This window comes from Pygocentrus nattereri, chromosome 5 (assembly GCF_015220715.1).
Source record: "Pygocentrus nattereri isolate fPygNat1 chromosome 5, fPygNat1.pri, whole genome shotgun sequence".
NCBI lineage: Eukaryota > Metazoa > Chordata > Actinopteri > Characiformes > Serrasalmidae > Pygocentrus > Pygocentrus nattereri.
Genome location: NC_051215.1, coordinates 43,178,768 through 43,203,706, shown reverse-complemented (window position 1 = coordinate 43,203,706; position 24,939 = coordinate 43,178,768). Strand labels below are relative to the sequence as shown.

Sequence of the window (24,939 nt, the reverse complement as noted above, 5' to 3'; positions counted from 1 at the left end):
AAGTTTGGTGGAGGGGGGATTATGGTGTGGGGTTGTTTTTCAGGAGTTGGGCTCGGCCCCTCAGATCCACTGAAAGGAATTCTTAATGCTTCAGCAGACCAAGAGATTTTTGGACATTTCATGCTCCTAACTTTGTGCGAACAGTTTGGGGACGACCCCTCCTGTTCCAGCATGACTGCACAACAGTGCACAAAGCAGGTCCATAAAGACATGGCTGAGTCAGTTTGGTGTGGAAGAACTTTAACTGTGAGTCCTGACCTCAACCCGATAGAGCACCTTTGGGATGAATTAGAGTGGAGACTGCAAGCCAGGCCTTCTCGTCCAACATCAGTGTCTGACCTCACAAATGCGCTTCTGGGAGAATGGTCAAAAATTCCCCTAAACACATTCCTAAACCTTGTGGAAAGCCTTCCCAGAAGAGTTGAAGCTGTTATAGTTGTAAAGGGTGGGCTGACATCATATTGAACCCTTTGGATTAAGAATAGGATGTCACTCAAGTTCATATGCGTGTGAATGCTGACGAGTGAATACTTTTGGAAGTATAGTGTATCATAATATGATATTTTTGCTCCCACCTCTACTGTGAATGCATATTTCCTTAAAAGTCTCTTTGCTATTCACACTGGCCAGGATAAAGTTAGGAAACTTTTTGGAAAAGTCTGAAAGTTTTAAAAGGTTGCCTGGAAGAGGGTGTATGACAATGAAATACCCGAACAGCAATGAGCAAGCAGGGTATATGTGGCAAGATCTGTAAGAATGGGTGGGGCTTAAAGACAGATCTATCTAAGACGAAGCATTTGGTGAATACATGAGTGGCACAACACACAGGTAGCAAAATTCTGGTGACATGCAGGACTAGCTAGTCCAGGAGTCACCCCACAGTGTGCGGAACCATAAGTGCTACAAATATTTCACCTTGTCATTAAGTCCAAGAGAAAAAGGATAAAGTGGCCAGCAATTAACATAGCATCACTGTGGAACCAGTTAGACAATGATGTAGAGCAGATTTGCTATGCAATCGTAGCGGGAAATTTTGACAGAAAACTTCCAAGTTGTGACAGCAATCACTGTAACCTTGCTTCCTAATGATTTGGAGCAGAGCAAGGGACATTTACTTGAAGAATCAAAGGGAGGTAAATGTCCAGAGTATCAGACAAGCGCTGAAGAACCTAAGGTGCCAGTAAAAGCAAGCAGAGGAGGCCTGACCAAGCTGACGTGCATCCTGAGGAAGACAATCATTGTGCTACATTGAACGGAGTGGCATTGGAGGCATCACCGTGAAAGAGCCCATAAGCAGGTTACAGTCATAGCCAACCCTTACAAGTTTACAAAGAGCTGTTAGGGCAAAAAGGCAGGCTGGTGTGCTTACAAAAGGAGATAGACCACTTCCTGAAGCCAACATACAGGAATCCAGCAAGAAAGCAGGAGTTGCGAGAGTGCAGCACCACAATAAACCACCCTGAACTAAACATGCAGTTTGATACATCAAAGCCCACCCAGAAAGCAAAAGCAGGTTCTGCTCAAAGACCTAACCACCTGAAACAAGGTTTGGAAGAACTGTTCAAAACTTCTTGTGTGCCTGTGGGAGATCCTGCAAGTATTCTGGAGAAGGGGCAAGATTCTGGATCAGTAAAGAGTTTCTAAAGGTGTTTGAATATCTTCAGTGTCATCTTCAGCCGTCTCTGTAGCTGCTTCTTAATGAACAGTTTTATCAGCACATCAGTTCAAATAGGTGGCATTACAAGCATCTCAGAATATTCAGAACATGCAGGAGTGGTCGCAAATCTTATCAGAGAGGCCAGGGAGAACAAGGCTAACCTGTCAGTGCTGTGGCTTGGCTTAGTGAATGTACATGGTTCTGTACCGCACAAGACACTGCAGTTCACACTTGTTAAACAACACGTCCCAAGCAGAATTGGAGCTCTCCTAGCTGACTATTGTAGCAATGTCAGGCTGAGTCTTCTATGGAGTAGTTACATCAGGCTGGAACGAAATCGAGGTTGGGAGGATCTCAGGGTGCACAGTCTCAACGATCGTGTTCTCCCTGGGGAAGAATTTTGCAAAATGTTGGCTGAACCACAATGTAGAGGGCCAGAGACAAAATCTGCCCAATGCCAACCACCCATCAGCGAATTCATAGATGACCTGACAGACACAACTTAGTCAATCTCAGGTTGGCTGCAGGTGGCCTGCAGATGCAAGGGCTTGAGAAGCTGATGGAATGGTCCTGAATAAACTTCAGACCAGCCAAGTTGGGATACATGGTGCTGAGAAATGGAAAAGTAACCTGATAGTCATTGTTTCATTTAAAGGGCCCAATCATGGAAAAACAGCCTGATTAATGCTTAGGGGTAAAAGAGACATTAGAAAGTGGTTATGTAAAAATGAAGCATGACTGTTTTTGGTACAACCAAAACACACAAACAATATAATTGCAAAGAGAAAGAAATAACATACCAAAAAGTGGTGAGATATAAGCCCTTTAAAATCCACCATGCCCATTGGGTTGAGTTACTTACAGACTGCACTAATAATCTTATGATACTATACTATAATGTTAAATATTTGTATTGCTGCTAGCATAGTGAACCAATTAAAGACATTAAGTCAATGAAAACAGCATGGTTTGCTTTGTTAAATTACAATAGCTTTCACTTTGCTCCACTTAAGTGAATTTACCTCCTCCATATGTGCCTTTAATACAGGTGTCAATGGAATCAGCACAGGAAGTCATTAAAGAGGAGCGGAAGAATCCTGCTGTCATTGCTCCACCTACGTCAGCAGCCAGCACCAAAAAAGACAAGGAAAAAGAGAAAGAAAAGGAGAAAGGGAAAAAGTCAAAAGAGGTTTGGTGCTTACCTATAGAATGCATGCTTTTAAAAACTGTTGAAAGTTATTTTAAGTTACTCCCCAAACAGAATTAAGAGAATTTATGCATGGGCCTTTGTTTACTATGAAGTACACAAAAGTCACCATTAAATAAGCAAACACAAATTTATACATTATAACATTTTAATCCTTGCTTCTATACACATCAATATTAATCTTGGAAAATGCCCCTCTCTCTCCAACCTGTCCAGTCCCCTCTTGTTGAGAAAAGGCTCAGAGGCTCAGTTTCAGACATCTTCCTGCCTTCCAGCCCAGAGGAGTGGGCTCACTTTGAATGTCCTGAGGAGGTCCGCCATGCTTTCAGACATGACAGTGGCCCTTACTCCATCAACACGCACAGCATCAGGGTGCAGGTCAGTGGTCTTCACTAAGAGGTGATGCTCTCCATGCTGTCAGTCATTAGTTTGTCCCAGTCTTTTACTCTGTTCCCTGACACATATAATCAAAGAACCAGTATAGTAGAAAAACCTTGCATCGATCCCTACCGTGATCTCTGAGATTCAGTTTTCTTACTTGTGGATGAAGTGGGAATACTGACCTTTATGTTTAGTCAGCATGAAAGTGGAAGCAGTTTTACTTTGCTGAGAGACAAGGACAGGTACATTCTCAATCCATTTTGCTGAACTGAATGTGATGAAGTTGAATTGCCCCACAGGAAAATGACCATGATCTCCTGACACATGAATCAATCAGAATTAGCATGTTTATGGAAGAATGTAATTCAACATATTTTAAATACAATGGATTACACCAAACAAAATATACAGATGAACAGAACTTTATTCATAAATCTATCGCTCTGTATAAATTTACAGATTGTAATCTCAGTCTCTGCCTGCTGTTTTATAAATAAATGGCAGTGCTGCCATCTAGCTATGAGTTTCGCTTCCTACCATATGTTTTTGTTATGGGTTTAGGAATAAATAAATAAGAAAGGTCCTGAGAGACCCAACATGCAGCATAGGGATGTTCAACATGCAAAATAGCAACTCCAAAACAAGGACAAGGACAAGTTGTAACATGTGGATTCAGAATGTATATTTCAATTTTACTATTCTTTGCTGTGATTTCCTGCATGTCATTTGTTGTGATATGATGCACCTAAGCTGACTGAGCCAAAGCTTATTTTTGATAGTCTTCTGTCAGCTGTACTCCAACAGTTCAGAGATGCTGGGCACAGCAGAGCAGGCAACTCTCACAAAACCATCACCCAACCTGTGAATGCCACTGAAACAAATAGTTCAGACAGAACGTAGCGCCAAACAAGTGACTTTTCTTCCTGCTATGTCAAAAAATCTTTTTCCATTACTGGTTTTCGCATTTCACTTTTATCAATAATCCATCTTTTCCATCTCATGCAGGCATAATAACTTCTTTTACGAAATTTAGACATGCATGGGAATTTCTAGCTTTTACTTCCAGGTTTTTTATGTGCATTTTCAAAAGTAGCAAAAAATGTTTTGTTGTTTTAAGTTCTGAGTAATGAACTGCCCATGATTGAATACTTGTGTATAAATGCCTTGCCTATGTCTTTGTCTGCTTACAGAGCCGAACTCTATTCTATCTGGATGTCCTAGTGAAAGAGCTGGAGTCTATATCTCTGACCCCACTTACCCTGGTTCCTCTGCACTTGGCTGAGGTCATTGCTCATGACCTCTCTCTCAGCAAGAGTCACTCCGACCTGTACCGACTCAGGTACAGAGATCTGGTTTTGCCAGCTCTAGACAGCAGATATAGATGTATGCTGTAGTCCTATGAATATTATCATTTAGTTTGAGTCATTCTAGTTCGAATTTCGCATCAGTGCCTCTAAACTTTGAACACATGGACTGGGCCTTGACTCAGTGTCCTTCAAACATTTCACTTTATCTTCCTCTTGGTTTTGGGAGAAATGTCTTCCTCTTGTGTTACTTTAATTTCAGTCAATGAAACATCAGTCTCTGCATATGCTTATTCAGTTTTTATGTTTTTAATACTTACTATTCGCTACCACTTAATACAGAACTTTTGTAAGTTAGCACCAAAATTAAAGCATTGTAAAATTAGTAACCGAATAATTAATCATATAATTAATAATTGTCAACTTATTGACACTTATTAAATGTTAAACCACCAAATTAACTACAGTAACTGCTAAATGCTACACTGTGCTAGCTAGGACAGTTACCTGTAGTTTATCAATGATCTGCTCATTTTTGTTATTGAGTAGAGCAACCTTAGCAGATACCTCAAGTGTGAGTGGACAAAGTGTAGCACAGAGATGACAGTGTTTTATAAAATGATTGCAGTGTGGTGTTTTTTTAAAATGTGCCCTTCTAAAATAAGATACAGTACGTATAAAATTACTCCCAATTATACACCAGTTTGTTCCGGCCACGCAAGCTGATTGGTTGAGATGCGTTTTAACCATGCTGTTATTTCGCCACAACATCACAGGTTTTTCACAAACACTGCATCACTCTGCTAAGACGCTGTTGCTAAGCAATGACTTTGACAGCTGTAAGAGACACTCATTCATTTGAATGTGTTTACTTCTTACTTTGTGCACAAACAGAAAATGAATATTTTTAAGATCACATTTGACCGATAGCCGATTTATCAGACTATGAAAATGAGACTACACTAAAGTCCGAAACTGTCATTACTGCTGAGCAGCCTTACAGTCGCCAGCTGTGACAGAAGAAAACCTAAACAACCTGGAATTAACCAGAAATACCATTCACCAAACAAAATGGGTTGTAAAATGCTTTACAGACATTATTTTTATACAAACCCAATTCCAATTAAGTTGGGACGTTGTGTAAAACATAAATAAAAACAGAATACAATGATTTGCAAATCCTTTTCAACCTATATTCAATTGAATACACTACAAAGACAAGATATTTAATGTTCAAATGGATAAACTTTATTGTTTTTTGCAAATATTCACTCATTTTGAATTTGAGACCTGCAACACGTTCCAAAGAAGTTGGGACAGGGGCAACAAAAGACTGGGAAAGTTGAGGAATGCTCAAAAAACACCTGTTTGGAACATTCCACAGGTGAACAGGTTAATTGGAAACAGGTGAGTGTCAGGATTGGGTATAAAGGGAGCATCCCTGAAAGGCTTAGTCATTCACAATCAGGGACGGGGCGAGGTTCACCACTTTGTGAACAACTGCATGAGCAAATAGTCCAACAGTTTAAGAACAATGTTTCTCAACATGCAATTGCAAGGAATTTAGGGATTTCATCATCTACAGTTCATAATATCATCGAAAGATTCAGGGAATCTGGAGAAACCTCTACAAGTACAAGATTGCCCGTGACCATCGACCCCTCAGGCGGCACTGCATTAAAAACCGACATCATTCTGTAACGGATATTCCCACATGGGCTTCATAAAACCACTGTCAGTGAACACAGTTCGTTGCTCCATCTACAAGTGCAAGTTAAAACTCAGCCATGCAAAGCGAAAGCCATATATCAACAACACCCAGAAACGCCGCCGGCTTCTCTGGGCCCGAGCTCATCTGAGATGGACTGATGCAAAGTGGAAAAGTGTCCTGTGAGTCCACATTTCAAATTGTTTTTGGAAATCATGCACGTCGTGTCCTCCGGGCCAAAGAGGAAAAGGACTGTCTGGATTGTTATCAGCGCAAAGTTTAAAAGCCAGCATCTCTGATGGAAGGGGGGTGTGTTAGTGCCCATGGCATGGGTAACTTGCACATCTGTGAAGGCACCATTAATATTGAAAGTTACATACAGGTTTTGGAGCAACATATGCTGCCATCCAAGCAACGTCTTTTTCAGGTATGTTCCTGCTTATTTCAGCAAGACAATGCCAAGCCACATTCTGCATGTGTTACAACAGCGTGGCTTTGTAGTAAAAGAGTGTGGGTACTAGACTGACCTGCCTGCAGTCCAGACCTGTCTCCCATTGAAAATGTGTGGCGCATTGTGAAGCAAAATATGACAACGGAGACCCCGGACTGTTGAACAAGTTGTACATCAAGCAATAATGGGGAAGAATTCCACCTACAAAGCTTCAACAATTAGTGTCCTCAGTTCCCAAACTTTATTGAGTGTTCTTAAAAGGAAAGGTGATGTAACACAGTGGTAAACATGCCCCTGTCCCAACTTCTTTGGAACGTTTTGCAGGCATCAAATTCAAAATGAGTGAATATTTGCAAAAAAAACAAAAAGTTTATCCGTTTGAGCATTAAATATCTCATCTTTGTAGTGTATTCAGTTGAATATAGGTTGAAAAGGATTTGCAAATTATTTGTGTATTATGTTTTTATTTATGTTTTACACAATATCTCAACTTCATTGGAATTGTGGTTGTACAAAAATTGACAAAACAAAGCTAAGCCTTATATAGCAGCAGTGTTATCACTCAGTCCAACTCTAAATATGAGACGCATTTGGCGAATGGTATTGGGTTCATTTCCGGCTAATTCCAGGTTGTTTAGGTGTTCTTCTGTCACAACTGCCGACTGAAAAGCTGCTCAGTGGTAAAGACAGTTTCAGAACTTAGTGTAAGGAGCTGGAGAGCAAACTGCTGGCAGTTTGTTACTCTGATGTGGCAACAAACTGATTATAGAGGAGCTGCGATTTGGTGGAAGAAATTGCTTACGTTAAAAAATATTAAATGCAACATTTACGTCCCAATTTATTTATTTCTTACTTTATTTATTTAAGTGTTATATAAACGCAATAAAACACTGGAGGTTGTATGTTATCACGTATAACATCACGGCTGTGATGATCTACAGCGAACAAATCACAGCCGTGATGTTATCTCACGATAACGCTCGCGTTCTATTACTTAAATGGCTTCCACAGGGCATAGAGCTGTATCCAGTTTCAAGTTCTGTGTGTTCTCATTTATTGTGCATCAATGAAAATGTATTATATTTACTGAAAAATCTTTAGCATAAAATTGTTGTTTAACTATTAGATTGACGTAGGGCGTTCTGACAATACCACTTTCAGTTACCTATGTTCTTATACCTAAAGCAATGTCTTATGGAAACTCTTTAAAAATTCAAAATTCAAACTGAACAGTAAATTAGGTGTGCTTTTAATATCTTTTTTATCAAGTGATTCTATAAGATGGAAATAATACTTGTTAGAAAGTTGATCAAATATAAATAATAGCACAAGTATAAATAATTTCGCTCTCTTTTTCTGTGGCCTATGGAAGACTATTGGTGGTCATTTTGGTGGCATATCATACTTCAGAAGTTTTGACATTTTAAAATTAGAAAGAATTAATTCCAGAAATTAATAAAGACTACCATAGCAAGTGCTACCAGAGTGTTTTTTTTTTTAAATAAGAGTTCTGACTTACTATATCACATTGTTTCTTTCAAAATGTTAAATACTCTGGTTCAAATTCATTTTTTAATTGATTTTCTAAGTGAAAATAAGTTAACACATTCTTTACAGGGGGCGCTCTTAAATATGCCATTTTCTGCTAATTTTAGTGCACAGTTTTCGTGTATTTAAGTTTAATATTAAAAAATGGAATATTAAATGGATCCATGTTTGCACAGGCTACATTTTATAGTTAATTTTTTGCCTAATATATTAAAATTCAGAAGACAGAGTTGTATGTAAAACTGTGCAGATGCATCTTCTCTGTATTTATTTTCCTTTAGAACATGTCATTTGACCAGGATTGCCCAAATTTTGGCATGTGACTGTATGTACATTTAGTATCTTAAACATGAAGTGTTTTTTTTCTTCATACAATATTGTGTTAATATCATGAATTGTGATTGTGAAAAGATTTAGTGGCTGGGATAGTGTAGTGGGTAACACCTCTGCCTTCTACGCTGTAGACTGGGGTTCAATCCCCACCTGAGCAAACACCCTACACTATACCAATAAGAGTCCTTGGGCAAGACTCCTAACACCACCTTGGCCTTCCTATGTAAAATGATCAAATTGTAAGTCGCTCTGGATAAGAGCGTCAGCCAAATGCCGTAAATGTAAAAGATGAGTGAACGTCTTGCTTTCACTTTTGCTCTAGATTCACATACACTTGTATCTCTGTTCCTCCCCATAGTATGTGTGTTTACCACTGTTCAAAGCCTGGAGTGGGTTACCTTAGAGCTTTTCATGTATTTCAGGATAGTGAAGACCTGTTGCGACCTGGGACTTGAGTCTTCATCACCATTCAGAGAATCATTACTGAGCTTTGCTTGTGTTCCTGAAGATGAGCAGATGGTGTAAGTCATGTTTACAGTATTGGAATGTAGTAGATCATATTGTTAAAATCTACAGGGACAACTTAGTAACAGTCCTGGCATTCACCTTCATTGGAGTATGACAGCGGGTTTTAGAATAAAAAGGGAACTGAGATGTGCAGTAGAAAATAAACAGTATCAAAATAGGCAGTCCTATGTGTTGGCTTTTGTGAAACATAAACATGTCCTTCAAATACTGAGCTTAGCTGTTGGTGAGCATGCAAGCTGTGTGCAGAATAGCTCAACATGATAAACTGAAAATTGCATTATTGAACTTGATTGTTTAGGTTAATGTGGATTCACTGCATGTTACAGATCAATAAATGTTGATGCATAATACCTTTTATTTGATCTTAGGTGTCGAAATGCAATTGCTCTCCAGAGAGAAAGAAATGGATATGAATCAGAGAGTAAAATCAAGACAGATGAGGTTAGTTTGTTGCTACACACATTATTGAAAAGGGCATTGGTGAATTGGAATTATCAGCCTCCCCTGCTGCTTCCTACTCTCTGTGACATTCCTGTGTAAATCAAAGCAATACAGTAGCTAACTTGTCTCCACTCTTCAGCTGCTGCCTCCTCACAGTGGGAGCACTGCAGCTGTAGATAGTGTGTCCAGGAAGAGGTTGGGCTGGTGCACTGTGCAGGAGCTGTGGCTGGACAAGGCTGCTCTGTGTCTCAGTATGGGCCTGTACCAGTCTGCCAGGAGCCTGCTGGCTGAGGCTCACCTGGTGGCCAAGGTGAGAGAGGACACTCACAAGTGTTCATGCAGAGTTCTGTTGGCTAGTAAGAGTTATAATTAAGCATCAGGGAAGAAAGTGCTGTGCACACATGTCCTGAGTTTTATCCAGAAGTGCACAGAGTCAGCTGGTAGTCAGGTTCATCTGTATCAGTGATTCATCCATGTCATACACCAGTTCGCCATAACATCAGAACCACCTTGTTACTACACACATTGTCCATTTTATCAGCTTCATGTACCTTTTAGGAGCACTTTGTAGCTCTACAATTACAGACTGCCATCCATATGTTTCCTTGCATACACTGTTAGCCCTCTTTCACCCTGTTCTTCAATGGTCAGGATCCCCAGGATCACCACAGAGCAGGTATTTTTTGGGTAGTGGGTCATTCTCAGCACTCCAGTGACACTGACGTGGTGGTGGCTTGTTAGTGTGTGTTGCATTGGTACAAGTGGATCAGACACAGCAGTGCTGCTGGAGTTTTTAAACAGCTGTGTCACTGCTGGACTGAGAATAGTCCACCAACCAAAAATATCCAGCCAACAGCATCCTGTGATCAGAGCTACTGTCTCTGCCTTTACATCTACAGTGTGGACCAACAAGGTAGGCGTGTCTAATAGATTTAACAAGGAGTGGATGCATTGTTTAAAAACTCCAGCAACACTGCTGTGTCTGGTACACTTGTACCTGTGAAACACACATTAACTTACCACCGCCATGTCAGTGTCACTGCAGTGCTGAGAATGACCCACCACCCAAATAATACCTGCTCTGTGGAGGTCCTATGGGAGGTTATAACCATTGAAGAACAAGGTGCAAGGGGGCTAACAGATGGACTACAGTCCGTAATTGTAGAACTACAAAGTGCATCTTTATGTTAAGTGAAGCTGATCAAACGGCCAATGTGTGTAAAAACAAGAAGGTGGTTAAATGTTATGGCTTATCATTGTACTAATGCTATATGTGCCTGTGTACTTCCAGGGACTTGGAGAAAAGATGTCATTTGCTAGAAGTTACCACTTGTTGGCTGTTCTGGCCAGTCAGGAGCAGCAGCATGGTCAAGCCCTTGCTTTATTAAAGCAGGCTGAGGAGATAGGTGGGGATGAAGATTTCTGGTTCCACCTCACTCAAAGCCTCCTGAACACCACAGCCAACTGTGCGGGAGAGGACATGTACATCCAGGTTCATTTTATTCATTTATACAAATACTATGTTTTTTGCTGTTTTTTCTTTTCATTTGAATGGATTTTAAATGGATCATAAAGATTTTATTAATCTGCAATGATTTGGCAGCCTTTCTGGATGGCACCAAAACACAAAATTATCAGAAGGGAAATTGTTAATGTGTAGAAGCTTAAAGCTGGTCTACATGCCCAGTATTTTAAGATCATTGTTAAAACAGAGATGAAATGAGTAAAATGAGTCTTGTGTATTCATGTGCAAAATTATTTTTAGCACAAAGCATGTGTATGTTCTTTGTTTTTTTGGTTTGGTTTGTGTTCAACCTATAAGTTATAAATGCAAGCAATTAATAACTTTAGTGCTATAGCACCATCTGCTGGACAAAACCCCAGCTGTACCACTTTGACCATGAATGTAGATCTGGACACTAAAACTACGTTCACATGGCTGACGTGATTTTTCTCGTTTTTAATGTGCCACAGATACAATGTTTTCACACATATCACATCTGAGTCACTTTGAGCTTGTTTACACCTTGCATTAAGTGATGTTCTGTGTCCAGATAAAATCTGGATAAAGTTTGGCCAGATCACACTTACACTTTTCACTAAAATCTCCAGTCCCCAGTGTGTCCAGATGAAATCCAAAAAGGCACATTAACACGTACACAGTTTCTGTTTTACTTTTGTTTGCTTTTTTCCCTTTACATGACAAGTTGACAAGCTTGGGCACTGTCATTGGCCCAGAGTGCAAGAAAGCTCTTAGTTTTTGGATATTTTTAACCTTGTATACCCTTTGTCTTTCATTTCCTTGTTTATCCTCTCACCTGCTCATCAACTTTTGGCAGACGCGTTTCTGCTGTCATAATTGTATACGAACAACAAAAACACATTCCTTTTGCACTTGTAAAAGGTAAAAATCTGTCTCTTACCACCTCCAAATGTGCTTTGAGTGATCCACTTGTATTCTGAATGCAGTGCATCCTGGTTAGCCTGACCTTTCATGCAGTAAAATCCACACATGACCTGATCATCAAACACATGATGATATGAGGTGTAAATGGGCCCTTCCATATGTGGTCCTAGATTAGATATATATCCAATCCATGGCTATGTGTCCTTCATGAGAATGGCCGGATCATAATTTATGTATTTTTTCCACTGCACGTGCACCATCATCGATTGTTAATGTGGCAGCAGAGCTTGAAGTGAATACCAGTAAATGCTGCAAAAACATCTGATCTTCTTTTGCCCTTTTTTGCCCAGCTGAGAGCTGCTCAGAGCATCATCACCATCATGGCTTGTTTTCACTAGTTTGTTTGTTGTTGTTCATGACATATGGTTTATTCAGTGGGATGTACGAATGTGGATCGTTTCAGGGTATAGGTTCACATTCATTAATGACAGGTAATAGTCACTTACCCATGCAACAGATCGGATCAAATCTTAAACGTTGAGACTTACAGTGTCAATGTAGCCTAAGCACAGCAACTGTTCACAGTAACTTCATAGCAAAGAACTCTTAACATCACACCTAATTCTCCAAGAAATACTGTAAAACATTAGTTATATAATGTCATAGTTCATGTACTGAAAAAACAAAAAATATTTTATTTTGGAAGGATAACTTACAGAACAGTTAAATAGCTTAAGAAGTCTTCATCATAAATTGCCAGAGTAAGATTATTGCAGTTGCTTTATTGTACCTTTAGAAGCCCCAGTGTAAACATTGGCTTGGGTTGCTGGACCCAAAAATCCTTTTAATAATTTACTTTTGCTTCGCAAAGATAACAGAATGGAATTTCTGGAAGAAAAGGAAATGCACTGTGATGTTTTTTCAGCAGGTTAAACCACTTACATAGAATGGTCCATCTATGCTTGATTTGAAGATTTGAAGAAGACAGTAATTGCAGATGGTTTCTTCTCTGTAGGTGTGCCAGATAGTAGACAGAGCCATCAGCCTTCTCAGATCAGCTCTCGAGCAGAGACCAAATCGAGCTCCTGTTCTCCATTTCTACATCGCATCACTGCAGGCAAAGTAGGGTGCATGCGTGTGGTTTTATTGCTTCGTTTGTCGTGTCTCATTTTCACAGGCATTCACACATTTTCTAGCATAAGTGAAGCACTATGCTCTTGTGTCTTGGTGTTGCCTTGTAGAGGCGCAGTGCTGTGTCGCTCTACACTAAGGCCTGCTTGTGCTGACCGGGTCAAAACGGTGGAGAGACTGAAGTCAATTTGTGACACTCTGAAACACAGTGCTGCAGCTCTACTCCAGCATGGCTACAGAACCCCTGCTGCGGAGACAACTCTAGAGCAGGCAAACTCTCTGAGGTACACCTCACATACCTGGAACATAATTATTGCTCTTTGGTCTGTTAATAAATACAATTTGCCTTTCATTATACCAGAAATATGCAATTATGAATGATGAATTATGTATGAGAGGCATCCAGTACAGTCATCCCACATGCTAAGAAAGATAACTAAGGTGTTGTGATCATTTGAGAATGTTTTTGTACTTCATTCAGAAAAGGTTAGCCTCTGTTTTTGTTGTATGAAGAATGCTGGCCATGCTTACTTCCGTCAAAGAAGAGAAACAGCAGCACCTACTCGATGCCCTTGTGCTTATGCAGCAGGCTGTGTCTCTGCAGGAGGAAGTGCTTTCCCATTGCCTCAAGCTTCTCCCAACTGAGGTACCTTTTCTGTAATCTAAGCATGTCAAGGCATTGAAAACTAAGCTTTTGCCATGCTATATGTGGTTTCTGAATGGCAAAGTGACAAAGTAACAAGGTTGGTTATTATTTGCAAACCATAAGAACTAGGGGTGTAACAGTGCTTGTGTCACTGTAATTTTTAAGATGCAAAAATATAACATTTTGTGGAGTTTGTGACGGTGTATTGTGGAGAAGGGACATTCTGTTAATTAAGGCACTGAATGCAATTGCATTGTTGGAACACCAAACAGCTATGTTTATTAGTACGTTCATTAGTAAATTAAAGTAACCTTAATCTCAAGAAGATGCCTTCATATATAAATGCATATACAATAAGCTGCAATCAAACTAAATTAAAAAATAATAACCTGCGTTTAATTGATAGAGACCTCACTCAGGTCTCAATCTCAGAAATCAATCTCAGTGCAGTTTAGGTCAATATATAAAAACTGAGTGCTTTGCATTTCATCATGAGTCATTCTTTTCCTTGGATAATGAAATGAAGGCTACCAGTGTTAAATAACAGGCTACAGTCATAATATGAATCAGTGAAAGCAGCAGCTGTGATAGTCAGCATGCCATTGAAAAGTCTGTCATATTTACATCCCTTCCTCACATTCTGGTTGTAATTAGCTTAACAGGCTACCTGCCTGCTGGACAGATAAGCATTAAGGCCTCTCCTGTTGCAGAAAACACAACTTATTTTTTATCATGTCTTCACAGTGTTTGGGACGATCTGTTGTAAGATTGGTGAAATGCAACTTAGCACTACACTGAGTTTGTTTATTTGGCCCAGCATGAGGCTACCTTGTGTCTGTGTGTCCTTTTGGACAAGCCCACCACTGTATTGTACCAACTCCGCTAAATAACCTTAGTAATTTATTTTACCTCATGTTGTACTCTGGAGTTTCATTTTCACAACCAGATTATTCCATTATAAACCCCACTGGGTGTTCATGTTTATAAAATGGCAAAATTAACACTCAAGCTGTTTGGGGAACTCTGAATTGCTAAAGCAATTAGACTCCTGCTCTGTTTACACTCTTGTAATTTCATTTGGCACAAAACCCCTTGATAAGATGAAAGACAAAGTACAACTATAGTAGAACTATAACACTAATCTGATTGACCCAAAGTTTGTACGCACATTCAAGAAACAGATATGTGATGGCTAAACATACTACAACAATCAAAAATCAAAGGCCTCTTTTTATAAGTACCACTTATCCAGTAAAGTACCAAGTCTCCACTGCTTGGATAACTTATAGGTCTCTACATACAGCAGATGGTGCTGCTTTCCCAGCAAAAGCAATAGACATGGTGCACTCTACAGATTCTAGACTGATGACATTGTTAGATGATTTCAATATCTTTAAGAACGTGTGTATTTTGCAGAAAAAGGACAGATATATAACCTGCACTGTACAAGTGAGTGAAATGTGTCTTTGATCATGGACCTACCTGTCATTCAGTCTACTCCTAAGCACTGTGAAAGATAAACTGGTGGAAAAGTGAATGTTAAAACAATAAAAAAGCTTTGCAGAGGACCACAGTGGGGCTGTTCACAGATTTCTGTTCAGGGTTTGTGCTGATGGCTCAAATGTGAGATTCTTGAAAAATTGCTTTCATTTGCTCATCAGCTCTCTTCCTTTTCTCTTCTACCTTGCAGACTCTGTTGAATCATTCATGACTTGCAGGTTGTTGTAACAACTTTTCTGGGTAGAATTTCTTAGTCTCTCTTTCTCTCTCTCATTGCTTGTGCTCCCTCTCGCTCTCTCTCTTTCGCTCATTGCTTGCGCTCTCTCTGTGTTTCTCTTCCTCTCCATTATATGTATGCCCATGCTTATATTGAAGTTCATCGAACCCTAATCATGTGTTTGTTCCCTACAAAAAAAAAAGGTTGCATTTATAAGGTTTTTTGAAGTTCTGAGTGCTGTTAATGTACTAATTACTAATGTACTAATGAGATTGTGTGTGTGTGTGTGTGTGTGTGTGTGTGTGTGTTTCCAGTGTGGGCGATATAGCCTGCCCGCAGTGCGTGTGTGTGTGGACTTTAGGTTGGCTCTGGTTAATCTGGCTCTGCTGATGCTGGAGATGCAGTGTGAGGAGGAGTTGCTTAAAGTGAGACTCCGAAGCTGGAAGAGCTCCATTGAGAGAGCTGTGGAGGACTACATCTTGAGCAACACAGACCTGAATGCTCTAGAACAGGTCAGACCTGAATGTTCTATAACAGGCTGCAATCAATGCTTGTACAGACTCCCAGCACTACCAAATCTCTGCTTGGTGTAAGCGAGAATGTAGATAAAGGTGTCTGTTGTTATAAAGATGGCTGATTGCTGTCAGGTCACCAGTAAGCATCACTGATGGACTGTCAAACAAAGTTTGTGTGATGTGTCCTGTGAAATGCAACCTGAGCCCTCTGACTTTTAAAATGTTTGCAAGATGACTCACAGCAACATACAGACATCATATTTTATCATGCTTTTTTTCCCCTCCCGACTCAGTTTAAAACATGAGGTTTGGCTTAAATATGGACATTTTACCTTGTAAAACATTTAAAAATGTATTACTTTGTATGTTTGATAGTTTGAGAGACTATTGCCAGTTCCTGCTGCAAAGAGTTGTCCCCTGTTGCACTGGCTTGTTAAGTATGTATAGATTAGCCATCAGCTGTAGTCTTTAGCTGTGTATTCAAGTGCAAATTTTCACAGAACTATTTAACTGTTGAAAATAGTTGATATGAGGATCAAAACAAGTATACACTGGATATACAAGACTGGGCACAGGTTGGAACTAAACTCAGAAAAGTAGATCTCTAGGACCAAGGTATAAGACCACTGTACTACAGTGTGAGTTGCAGTATGCAGTAATCAGTATGTGACTTTCTTGGTTTTAGGTTTTACTGAGTCATCTTTTTTAATCTTGTAGGATTGGCTGACTGTGACTCAGTCCCTGGGTCAGATGGCTTTGACTCAGCTGTCTGTGATCAACTCTCTTTCACTGGACTGCATAGAGACCAAAGCTCGCTCCATTGCCATGCTCGGAAGGTGTCTGAGATTGATAGCGCTGCAGAGAGATCCACTCTGCACCATTCCTTTGTGGGATGGACCAGTCATGGTACAGAATCCACATGTGCAGCAGCAATACAGACTGCAAGAGTACAAAGGCAATATTCACAACAGCCCAGTATATGTTTTCATTAATATTTAGCATGAACCAATGAGAAAGATAGTATAATATTTGCTGACAGCTGAATACTTCTGTCCATGTTTGTTATTTTAATATGTGCATGATCTATCTGTCAATCAATCAATCAATCAATCTATCTATCTATCTATCTATCTATCTATCTATCTATCTATCTATCTATCTATCTATCTATCTGTCTGTCTGTCTGTCTGTCTGTCTGTCTGTCTGTCTGAATTTTGTGCTTTGTAACACTTAAGTCCATATATTAAGTGCAGTGAAGTCAGATTAAAACTCTACAGATAGATTGTTTATTAATTTTGATTAGTTAGACTCAATAATGTTTCTGTGCTGCATCAGGTGGAGAACAGAGAAGAGAGAAAGGCAAATGAGGGTGATGATGACGATGAGGAAGAGGCATGCATGGGAAGAGTGGATGGGAGCACAATACAGAATGGAGAGAGCACTGCCAAAAGTGTTGAACTGCAGGTAGCGTAGTCCCCCTTAAACATATACACACCAGTAACAAACTATGCTCATTAGAGCTAGGCCTTCAGTTTAAGCTATACATATCAGAACCCAGTTAAAACGAGTTAAAAAAACAACTCTATGATAATATTAATTTTTCTAAGATTATAGTAGTATGTTAGCGCTAAGCTATTCCCGGCGTTTTTTTTTTGGTCGTTATAGGTTAAGCAGGGATAGTTGAACCTTGTAAAATACTTTCAATGTTTTATTTGATGCTTGTAATAAGTATATTAGCACACAAATAGCAGCTTTACAGTTACGTTTTCTGAAAAAAACTCTGACATAGAGTTGCTGCCTGAAATGCACTGGTCAGGCTACAACTTATACTTGTGATCAGTGACATATCTAAGATTTCAGAAGGCCTAGAGTGACCATTTTTCTCATAAAAACAGTGCCTCCTATTGTCAATCAATGAATGATTGAATGATTCCTTTGTGACACGTTAGGCCTTCAGTCCAGCTTGTGAAGTCCTAACCAGTGGGAGAGCTAACTTGGCTGAATCCACAGAGAAAATTGATTGGACAGTTTTCCACTGGGTTTTTCAAGAATTTACCTCTTTCATTTCCACCCAAAACTTATCAATGAAATAAAGAGTATTACTACAATGCTTAAAGAGTTTAAAAACATCAAGCATCATGATTCTAATGAATAAAAATAAATTGAAATTCCAGACATATATTTTTTCTCATTGATTTTCTCAAATCAATAGGCCTGAAGACTAAGAAAAATCTATAAAACAGAATGGATAATCACTTTGGTTCTGAAACCTGTCCTCAGGCCCCACCATATGATCCACATTTTTGCTTCACCCTAACTTGCAGTGCATAGGAACAGAGTAAAATTGTGGATGGTCTGGGAGGCCCTGGGGACTGATTTAAGAACCACTGGATAAAATTCTAACGTTTAATAATGACTGTTTTCTTGCAGTATTGTGGCAGCTATGATAACCTGCATATCTGTTAGTATGTGTGTGTGTGTGTGTGTGTGTGTGTGTGTGTTAGTGTATATATATATATATATGTGTGTGTGTGTGTGTGTATGTTGTATTTGTGCAGTGGTTGTATTACATTCTGTCATACACATAATAATTCTTTATGATGGCAACTTGTGTATCTCTGAATAGAGAACTGTAGGTAAATAGACTTGTTTTACACACAGCAAGCCATGTAATACTGATTCTTCAACTGAGTAGTTTTACTCTCAGCAAGACAAAATAAGGTTATTGCTTAAAAAAACACATCTCATCTCAGCATATCAGCAGGAATTCCAGACATGTTTTGTCATTCTGGCACATAATGGTGGTGGATGATATTGATGTGTTCAGATTATCACATTTATACATGGGTAAATGCGCACACACACACACACACACACACACACACACACACACACACACACACACACACACACAGCACCACTACAGGTACTCATCAGGATGTGCAGTCTCACGGTTGATTTTGTTTGCTTATCTACAGACAAATAGGAGGGCAGTGCAGCAGAAGCTGGCCCAGGCGAGTGAGACTCTGGCTCAGGCTCTGAGCTTGGCTCTGCAGCACAACTTCCCCCATGTACTCTCTCAAGTCTGTGTGGACTTGATTGAATGCTACAGCCAGTATGACCCAGCAGTCTGTGGCCAGTACCTTGCTCTGCTACAGGTGAGAGTGTGTGCTGTTGTCACAGAATGAAGATTTCCATATATATCACCCTATACAATTTAATGTAATGGCTAATCTATCAGGGTTTTGCCTGTGAGGGCTTCGTGTTTGCAAAGTTGATGACATAAACCATTATATCACATCACAGTATGTGGATCTTTTCATTGCCTTACATTGACATCCCAGGGCTTTGCAGCAGCATTTGTCATTCTGTCTCTATTATAGATACAAAGATTAAACTAGATATTAGATGATGTCATTTTGTACATAGCAACATGAAGCCACTTCTGTTCTACACTGTAAATTAAGTGGTTGTCTATGGACATAATGTAAACATATGTGAAAATGTTGTGCCTCGTTTTCCTACAACAATCCCCAATTTTTGGGTTAAAGGCTGTGGCATGTGATGATATCTGTATAAATCTAGGCTAAATCTAAATAATCTAAAGCATTGTTTAATTTAATAACTGACTTTGTAAATGATTTCTAATATGTTGGATTCTCTAGAACACACTTCTAGTTATGTATGATGAGTAAAATAAAAAATATATATATTGTTGCATGTAAAACCAAGACATAACATGTTAAGAAATCTGGAAGAATATGCGCTGCCAGATTTACAGCGATGTTAAGAGCAAATAACATGGTGGTAGAGACGTGTGGCTGTATGTTTGCTTCATTTAAATGTGGTAGCATTTTTGCTTTATTTGGTGTGCTATTAGTGTTTTGTAACACACACAATCCTGTAAAAAATAATGCCTGTGTAAGGGTTCAGCCTGCACTGCCTGCCGCCAGCAGAGGGAGGCGGCAGCAAAGCACCCAGCCCAAAACCAAAAGAGGGAAAAAGAGGGCTGAGAGAAAAAATTGCCCCAAAAAATAAAAGGGGAGAAGAGGGCTGGAAAAAAACAAAAGAGAGTAATTGCCCCCAAATTACTCACAAAAAAAAAGAAAATTCAAGCCATACAAAATGTGTTTGATCTAAGAGCAAACAAGTTAAGGTAAGTCTGCCAAGTGCAATAATTACGGTGGCAGCGTCTTTGTGTTTTTGTTTTGGTTTGTTTCACCTTTCTACTCGGCCTTTGTTTGAGCACGCCATCCGTGGCATCCCCTTTCTTTGCCCTTCGCTTCCGTACCTTTTCCTGTGTCTCTCAAAGTGCCGTGACCGTCACCACTTGCACACTCTAGTGGCGCAGCTGTAGCGCCGCAGACCGTCGACCACAGCAATGACGGTCCAAACCTCGGTCTGGGCGCTTCATTAGTGGAGATGGCAACTGTATTTTCTCTTCCCCCTTATTTCCCATTACGTTTTTGTTTTTGCTGGGCTTCAGTTCTGCGCTTGGGTCCTCCTTCTCGCCGTCCCATTACTGCCTGAACCACTTTTTGGTACTTTGTCCTGGTAAGGAACTATTTTGCCATGGCTGTTTGCTGGGAATGCTGGTAATATCTGAAATCTTTTTCTTTCTTTTTTTTTTTTTCTTCCCTGCTTTTGACAGTAAACGTTACTTTGTGCTACATTTACCACCATGTTTATACACTGTATGCATATGTGTATTTGTAATACTTTAAGCTGTTCAGTCCTAATCATTCCCTGTTTCTGTCTCAGAGCTGTGTGTGCTGCGCTGACATGTCCAGCATTTTGCATGCTGCATGTTCAGACCCTGGTCATTCTCAATTGGCTGCCCTGCTGGGTCTGCAGAAGACCCTTCAGTCCTCTCCACAAGTCCTCCTCTCAGCAATCGACCACTCACTTCACTCACTCTCCAAGGTGCTGCACTCTGAACTTTCACACTGTGAAAATTACACTTTGGAGATGACTTAACTTTGAGAAGAGAAAAAAAAACATTTTATCTGCCATAAGGATGCATAGTCTAATACATTATTTCTCATCCCTCTGCTTGGGCCTACCTGATGGTTGCTGTAACTTGTGTTCCCAGTATCCCTGTTCCACATTAATGGTTTGGTTCAGGTGTTTTGGTAGCTGGGAGACTGTGAGAGTGCGGACCCTCTGATGGGCCTCAAGGACTGGATTGAGAAACGGTCTAATAAGGGAGAGCTGGTCTCAGATGCACACAAAAGAATAACATTTTTTCCAAAGCTTTAATCCTGTTTTGTTCATCTAAACTGTATTGTTCCTGTGGCTTGCTTCATTTAACATGAAAAGGTCAACTGAATTCTTTTTTTTTACATTCCTATTTTAGCCCCCCATTTACTATACAGCAGGTCTTACATCAACAGCATGTCTAGATAAGTTATCCATCTGGATAAGCACTTCGGAGTACCAGGATTCACGCCTGATCAGACTGTAAATATGCTTTATCCGTTCAGGGCTACCAGCACTTGACTATAAACCCTAACCACCTGAGCTTGCTGGGAGAAATGCCACCCAATCTCAAAATCCTTCTGCTGCAGCACTCTCAAGATGGGTAAGGTCATGCAGCATGTAATCAGTAAGAAAACATTTTTTCTAGTAAAACAAGCTAATTTAAAGGAATAGTTTGACAAAAATTCTAAATTATATCATTTTTTTAATTATATGTTTTGCTTCTTCAGTTTAGAACTGGGACTACTAGGCTAACAGTGCTAAAAAGCAATGGAAGTAAATGGTGGGATCATAAAGATGTACAGATTGCAAAATACAGTCACTCATTGAGTCAGTTTTTACTTACATGTTTATACAATGCACATGTGCATAAACACATACTTATCACACTCTCCTGATTCTGTATACACCCAGGATCATGATGTCTTCTTTCCCAGTAGTAATGAATAGATACTGATGAGTGCACTTCTACCATGTTCACATCTTACACCCCCAAGCAGTTAATAAGATGTTGTGTTTGTTTTCTTTTTGCAGTTCAGTGCTGTATGGGGCTTTCTATGAGAAGACAAAAGCCACTGAGAGTCAGAAAGGGAAGAGCATGCAGATAGCAGGTAAAAGAGCCATACCTTCTGGATTTCCTCCATCACCTCTTCAGCTCTTTCTCCAATACGTTGTATTCATGCATACATGTGTACAAAAGTGTATTTGAACAGAGAGTGTAGGCTCCTAAATTTTGAAGCTTTTGCAAAGAATGAAAATGCATCCATTCATGCATTGTAAAGAACAACTTATGGTTCTGAGGATGCTGATTGGATGCTGAATGCCTGCGAGGGGAGAGTGTCTTGTATCATTCAAAGCCTTGTGAACTGAAAGGGGCTCACTGGGACCTATTACTGCACTGAGCTGCAAGGGCTGGTGTGCATCTTATCATCTGTTTGTGTGCTGAAGCAGGTGGGTTAGCGTGTTCCAGAGTGGCCAAGGCTCGAGTCCATCCTTCTGTCCTGCACCAGCTCCAAGACCAAGTGCAAGCCTTCAGACACCTTGCAGCACAAGCCCTGCTTGCAGATTCTCGCAACCACATATGTGCAATACCAGAACATTGCACTCAACTGGTACATATGCACAAACTCATAGTACTGTGCAAAGGACAGAAACCACCCTTTGATTAATTTCCAGTCAAAGCAGCAATTTTTCAGTGACAGGAAAAATGGAGGAAACTTAAGTTTAACAGAAAATTTAAAAAGCCCCAAAAAGTATAATTTTAAGTCTATTAGTATTTTATTTATCGACTCTTTTATGCATCCTAATGGCACGTTAATTTAATTTAATTACAGCTCTGTCCTCTCAGCAAAAGATGTTCTTAAAGGTGTCACTGACATTGTTACCCTTCAGAAAAACACTAAATTAGATAAGGTTATCAACATGTATAGGAAATGGAAAAATGAAAAGAAAGTAAGTGAAAACAGGAATTTTCAAAACTGGAATTCCAAAAATCATTAAAAGATATAGAGAAATGGGACTGTGCAATTTTTGAGAGAAAGGAAATCAACCTTCCCTCATGCTTCAGATGTTAAAAATCCACAGGTGTTTCTGTCTATCCTTCCACTGTGAAAAGATCTGAAAGGATGTAGAAAAGAGTAATGTTTGCAGTAGAACACTGAAACTGGACATCTGAGATGTGTAGTAAGGTTTTATGGACTGATGGGTCTAATTGTTTAATTAGATTTAATTGTGAGAAGCATAAAATGCAACTTCAAGACTGAAGGTATTTACATCTTTAAAGGTTTTTACAAGAAGCACAGAAAAATATTCCTGGAGATTTCTTCCTCTCAAAAAAGATTCAGATTCAGATTCAGATTCCTTGATTGATCCCAGGGGGAAATTGCAGAACTGAAACCATGAAAAAGGCAAAGGGTGGACATACGAAATATTAGAAGAAAATGTTGTTATGTAGTGATGGAGGCTTTTTTTGTAGGTTTCTTTTAAATGTTTTTGGCTTTTTTCCAAACAATGGAAATTGAATGATTTGTCCTTAATGGCCTTTTTGACTGGTGTGGCATGCGCCCGCCCCGAGCTCCGCCTCCTTGTTATTGCCCCCAGCTGGCAACTTGACCACCTGGGTCGAACGTAGCAGCCTCGCTGCATAACGGTGCAGGGCCCGGGTGGCGGAGCTCGGGACTCGCTCCTTGCACTGGTGCCTCTACGGTTGGCACCAGCGTCCTCGTCCTCCTCCTCACACGGCCACTCCCGTGCCTCGCATCCGTCCAGGGAGTTCGGGCTTTGCGCTCTGCCCCCTCCACACTCACGGCTCTCTCTCTGGCGTCCTTGCCGAGGTTCGTCGCCACTGAGCGTTCGGGCCCCGCCTTTCTGCCGGCTGCCTCGGCCGTCATCGTCACCTTGGGGGGTGGGCGCATGCCACAACTGGAAATCAAATAAGTGAAGGTTGGTCTCTGACTTTTGCACAAGCATCTGCACTATGTACACTGTTAGTGGTGTGTCCTTGATTATTGTGACAGTAGGACCTCTCATTAGAAACCATTTCTCTCATTGTGTAACTTTAAAATAATCTCTGTCTCTCTCACTCTCTCTCTCCATCTCTATCTGCCTGTCTGTCTCTTGCTCTCTCTACAGGACGACAGCACAGACAGAGAGTTGGGGTTACATTTGCAGGCTATAGTGAAAGAAATGAATGACTATCTGGATCCTGTTCTCTCTCAGTTTGACTTCTCCTGTTTTAGGTAAATAAGCACATACACACAAACGACTTTTCGCAACATATGTATCTAAAGCTTTCAATAATGAATGTGTGTTTGTTTGGATTAGATTTTTTGCTTCCTCAGGCAGCCATTGAATATGTCGCGCTTGTGTTGATGCATAGTTCGGAAAAGTACGTAGTTTTATGTATGTGTGTGTTGACCTGAGCGAATCCTCACATTCCCAAAGGCTGACTATCCCCACTCCTCTCAAAGACCCATTTTCCCTTTCATTTCCTCTTGTCAGTGGAATATTCCTCCTTTTGTCGCTCTGATCCTCTCTGTCTCTTATCGCTCTCTTTCAGCCAGCGCCCTCCATCGATATCCATCGGCGAGTCGGCCCGGTCCAAAGACAAGGAGGAGAGAGGGACTGCAGATAAAGCTCTGCCTGGTAGTCACCTCACTGGCTGTAATATCCCCATTATACACATGCTTAGAGAAGACGCAGTCCCATTGCAGTTCAGTTCAGGCTCTGCGGCGTCAAACATTAAAACTGCCATGTTTTTAACCGTTTAACTATTAATGCAAGCTGATCTCGTGGCTTTGTCTAGATTGAGGTTAGTGTAGCCCCGCTAGCAGAGATCCACTATGTGTACTTGTCAAATTCTTTGATTTTGATGTAAGTCTAAATTTGTGCAAAGCAGTAAACTTTTTTACTCTTGTTTTTTTGGGTTTAGCAGCATGAGATCCAGGATAAGATTGCTTTTTGATATTTTCTGTGTGCAGGAAAAGAT

General features: G+C 40.1%; 1 protein-coding gene across 3 annotated transcripts in view; it reads left to right on the top strand.

Moving 5' to 3' along the window:
• Window positions 1-24,939, top strand: part of LOC108426857 (cilia- and flagella-associated protein 46) — a 70,820-nt gene that overhangs the window by 33,106 nt on the left and 12,775 nt on the right. For 2 of the 3 annotated variants that reach the window (XM_037538276.1, XM_017696659.2), the window contains exons 30-49: window positions 2,706-2,846; window positions 3,081-3,242; window positions 4,436-4,584; window positions 9,012-9,110; window positions 9,486-9,558; window positions 9,698-9,868; window positions 10,850-11,050; window positions 12,981-13,087; window positions 13,207-13,380; window positions 13,610-13,742; window positions 15,774-15,971; window positions 16,692-16,880; window positions 17,310-17,438; window positions 18,953-19,132; window positions 20,736-20,897; window positions 21,458-21,555; window positions 21,987-22,063; window positions 22,401-22,564; window positions 24,084-24,190; window positions 24,511-24,596. In XM_037538276.1, the coding sequence (XP_037394173.1) occupies window positions 2,706-2,846; window positions 3,081-3,242; window positions 4,436-4,584; window positions 9,012-9,110; window positions 9,486-9,558; window positions 9,698-9,868; window positions 10,850-11,050; window positions 12,981-13,087; window positions 13,207-13,380; window positions 13,610-13,742; window positions 15,774-15,971; window positions 16,692-16,880; window positions 17,310-17,438; window positions 18,953-19,132; window positions 20,736-20,897; window positions 21,458-21,555; window positions 21,987-22,063; window positions 22,401-22,564; window positions 24,084-24,190; window positions 24,511-24,596 (2,800 nt within the window). The remainder of the gene's footprint in view (window positions 1-2,705; window positions 2,847-3,080; window positions 3,243-4,435; window positions 4,585-9,011; window positions 9,111-9,485; window positions 9,559-9,697; window positions 9,869-10,849; window positions 11,051-12,980; window positions 13,088-13,206; window positions 13,381-13,609; window positions 13,743-15,773; window positions 15,972-16,691; window positions 16,881-17,309; window positions 17,439-18,952; window positions 19,133-20,735; window positions 20,898-21,457; window positions 21,556-21,986; window positions 22,064-22,400; window positions 22,565-24,083; window positions 24,191-24,510; window positions 24,597-24,939) is intronic. The other variant, XM_037538275.1, reaches the window with a different exon arrangement.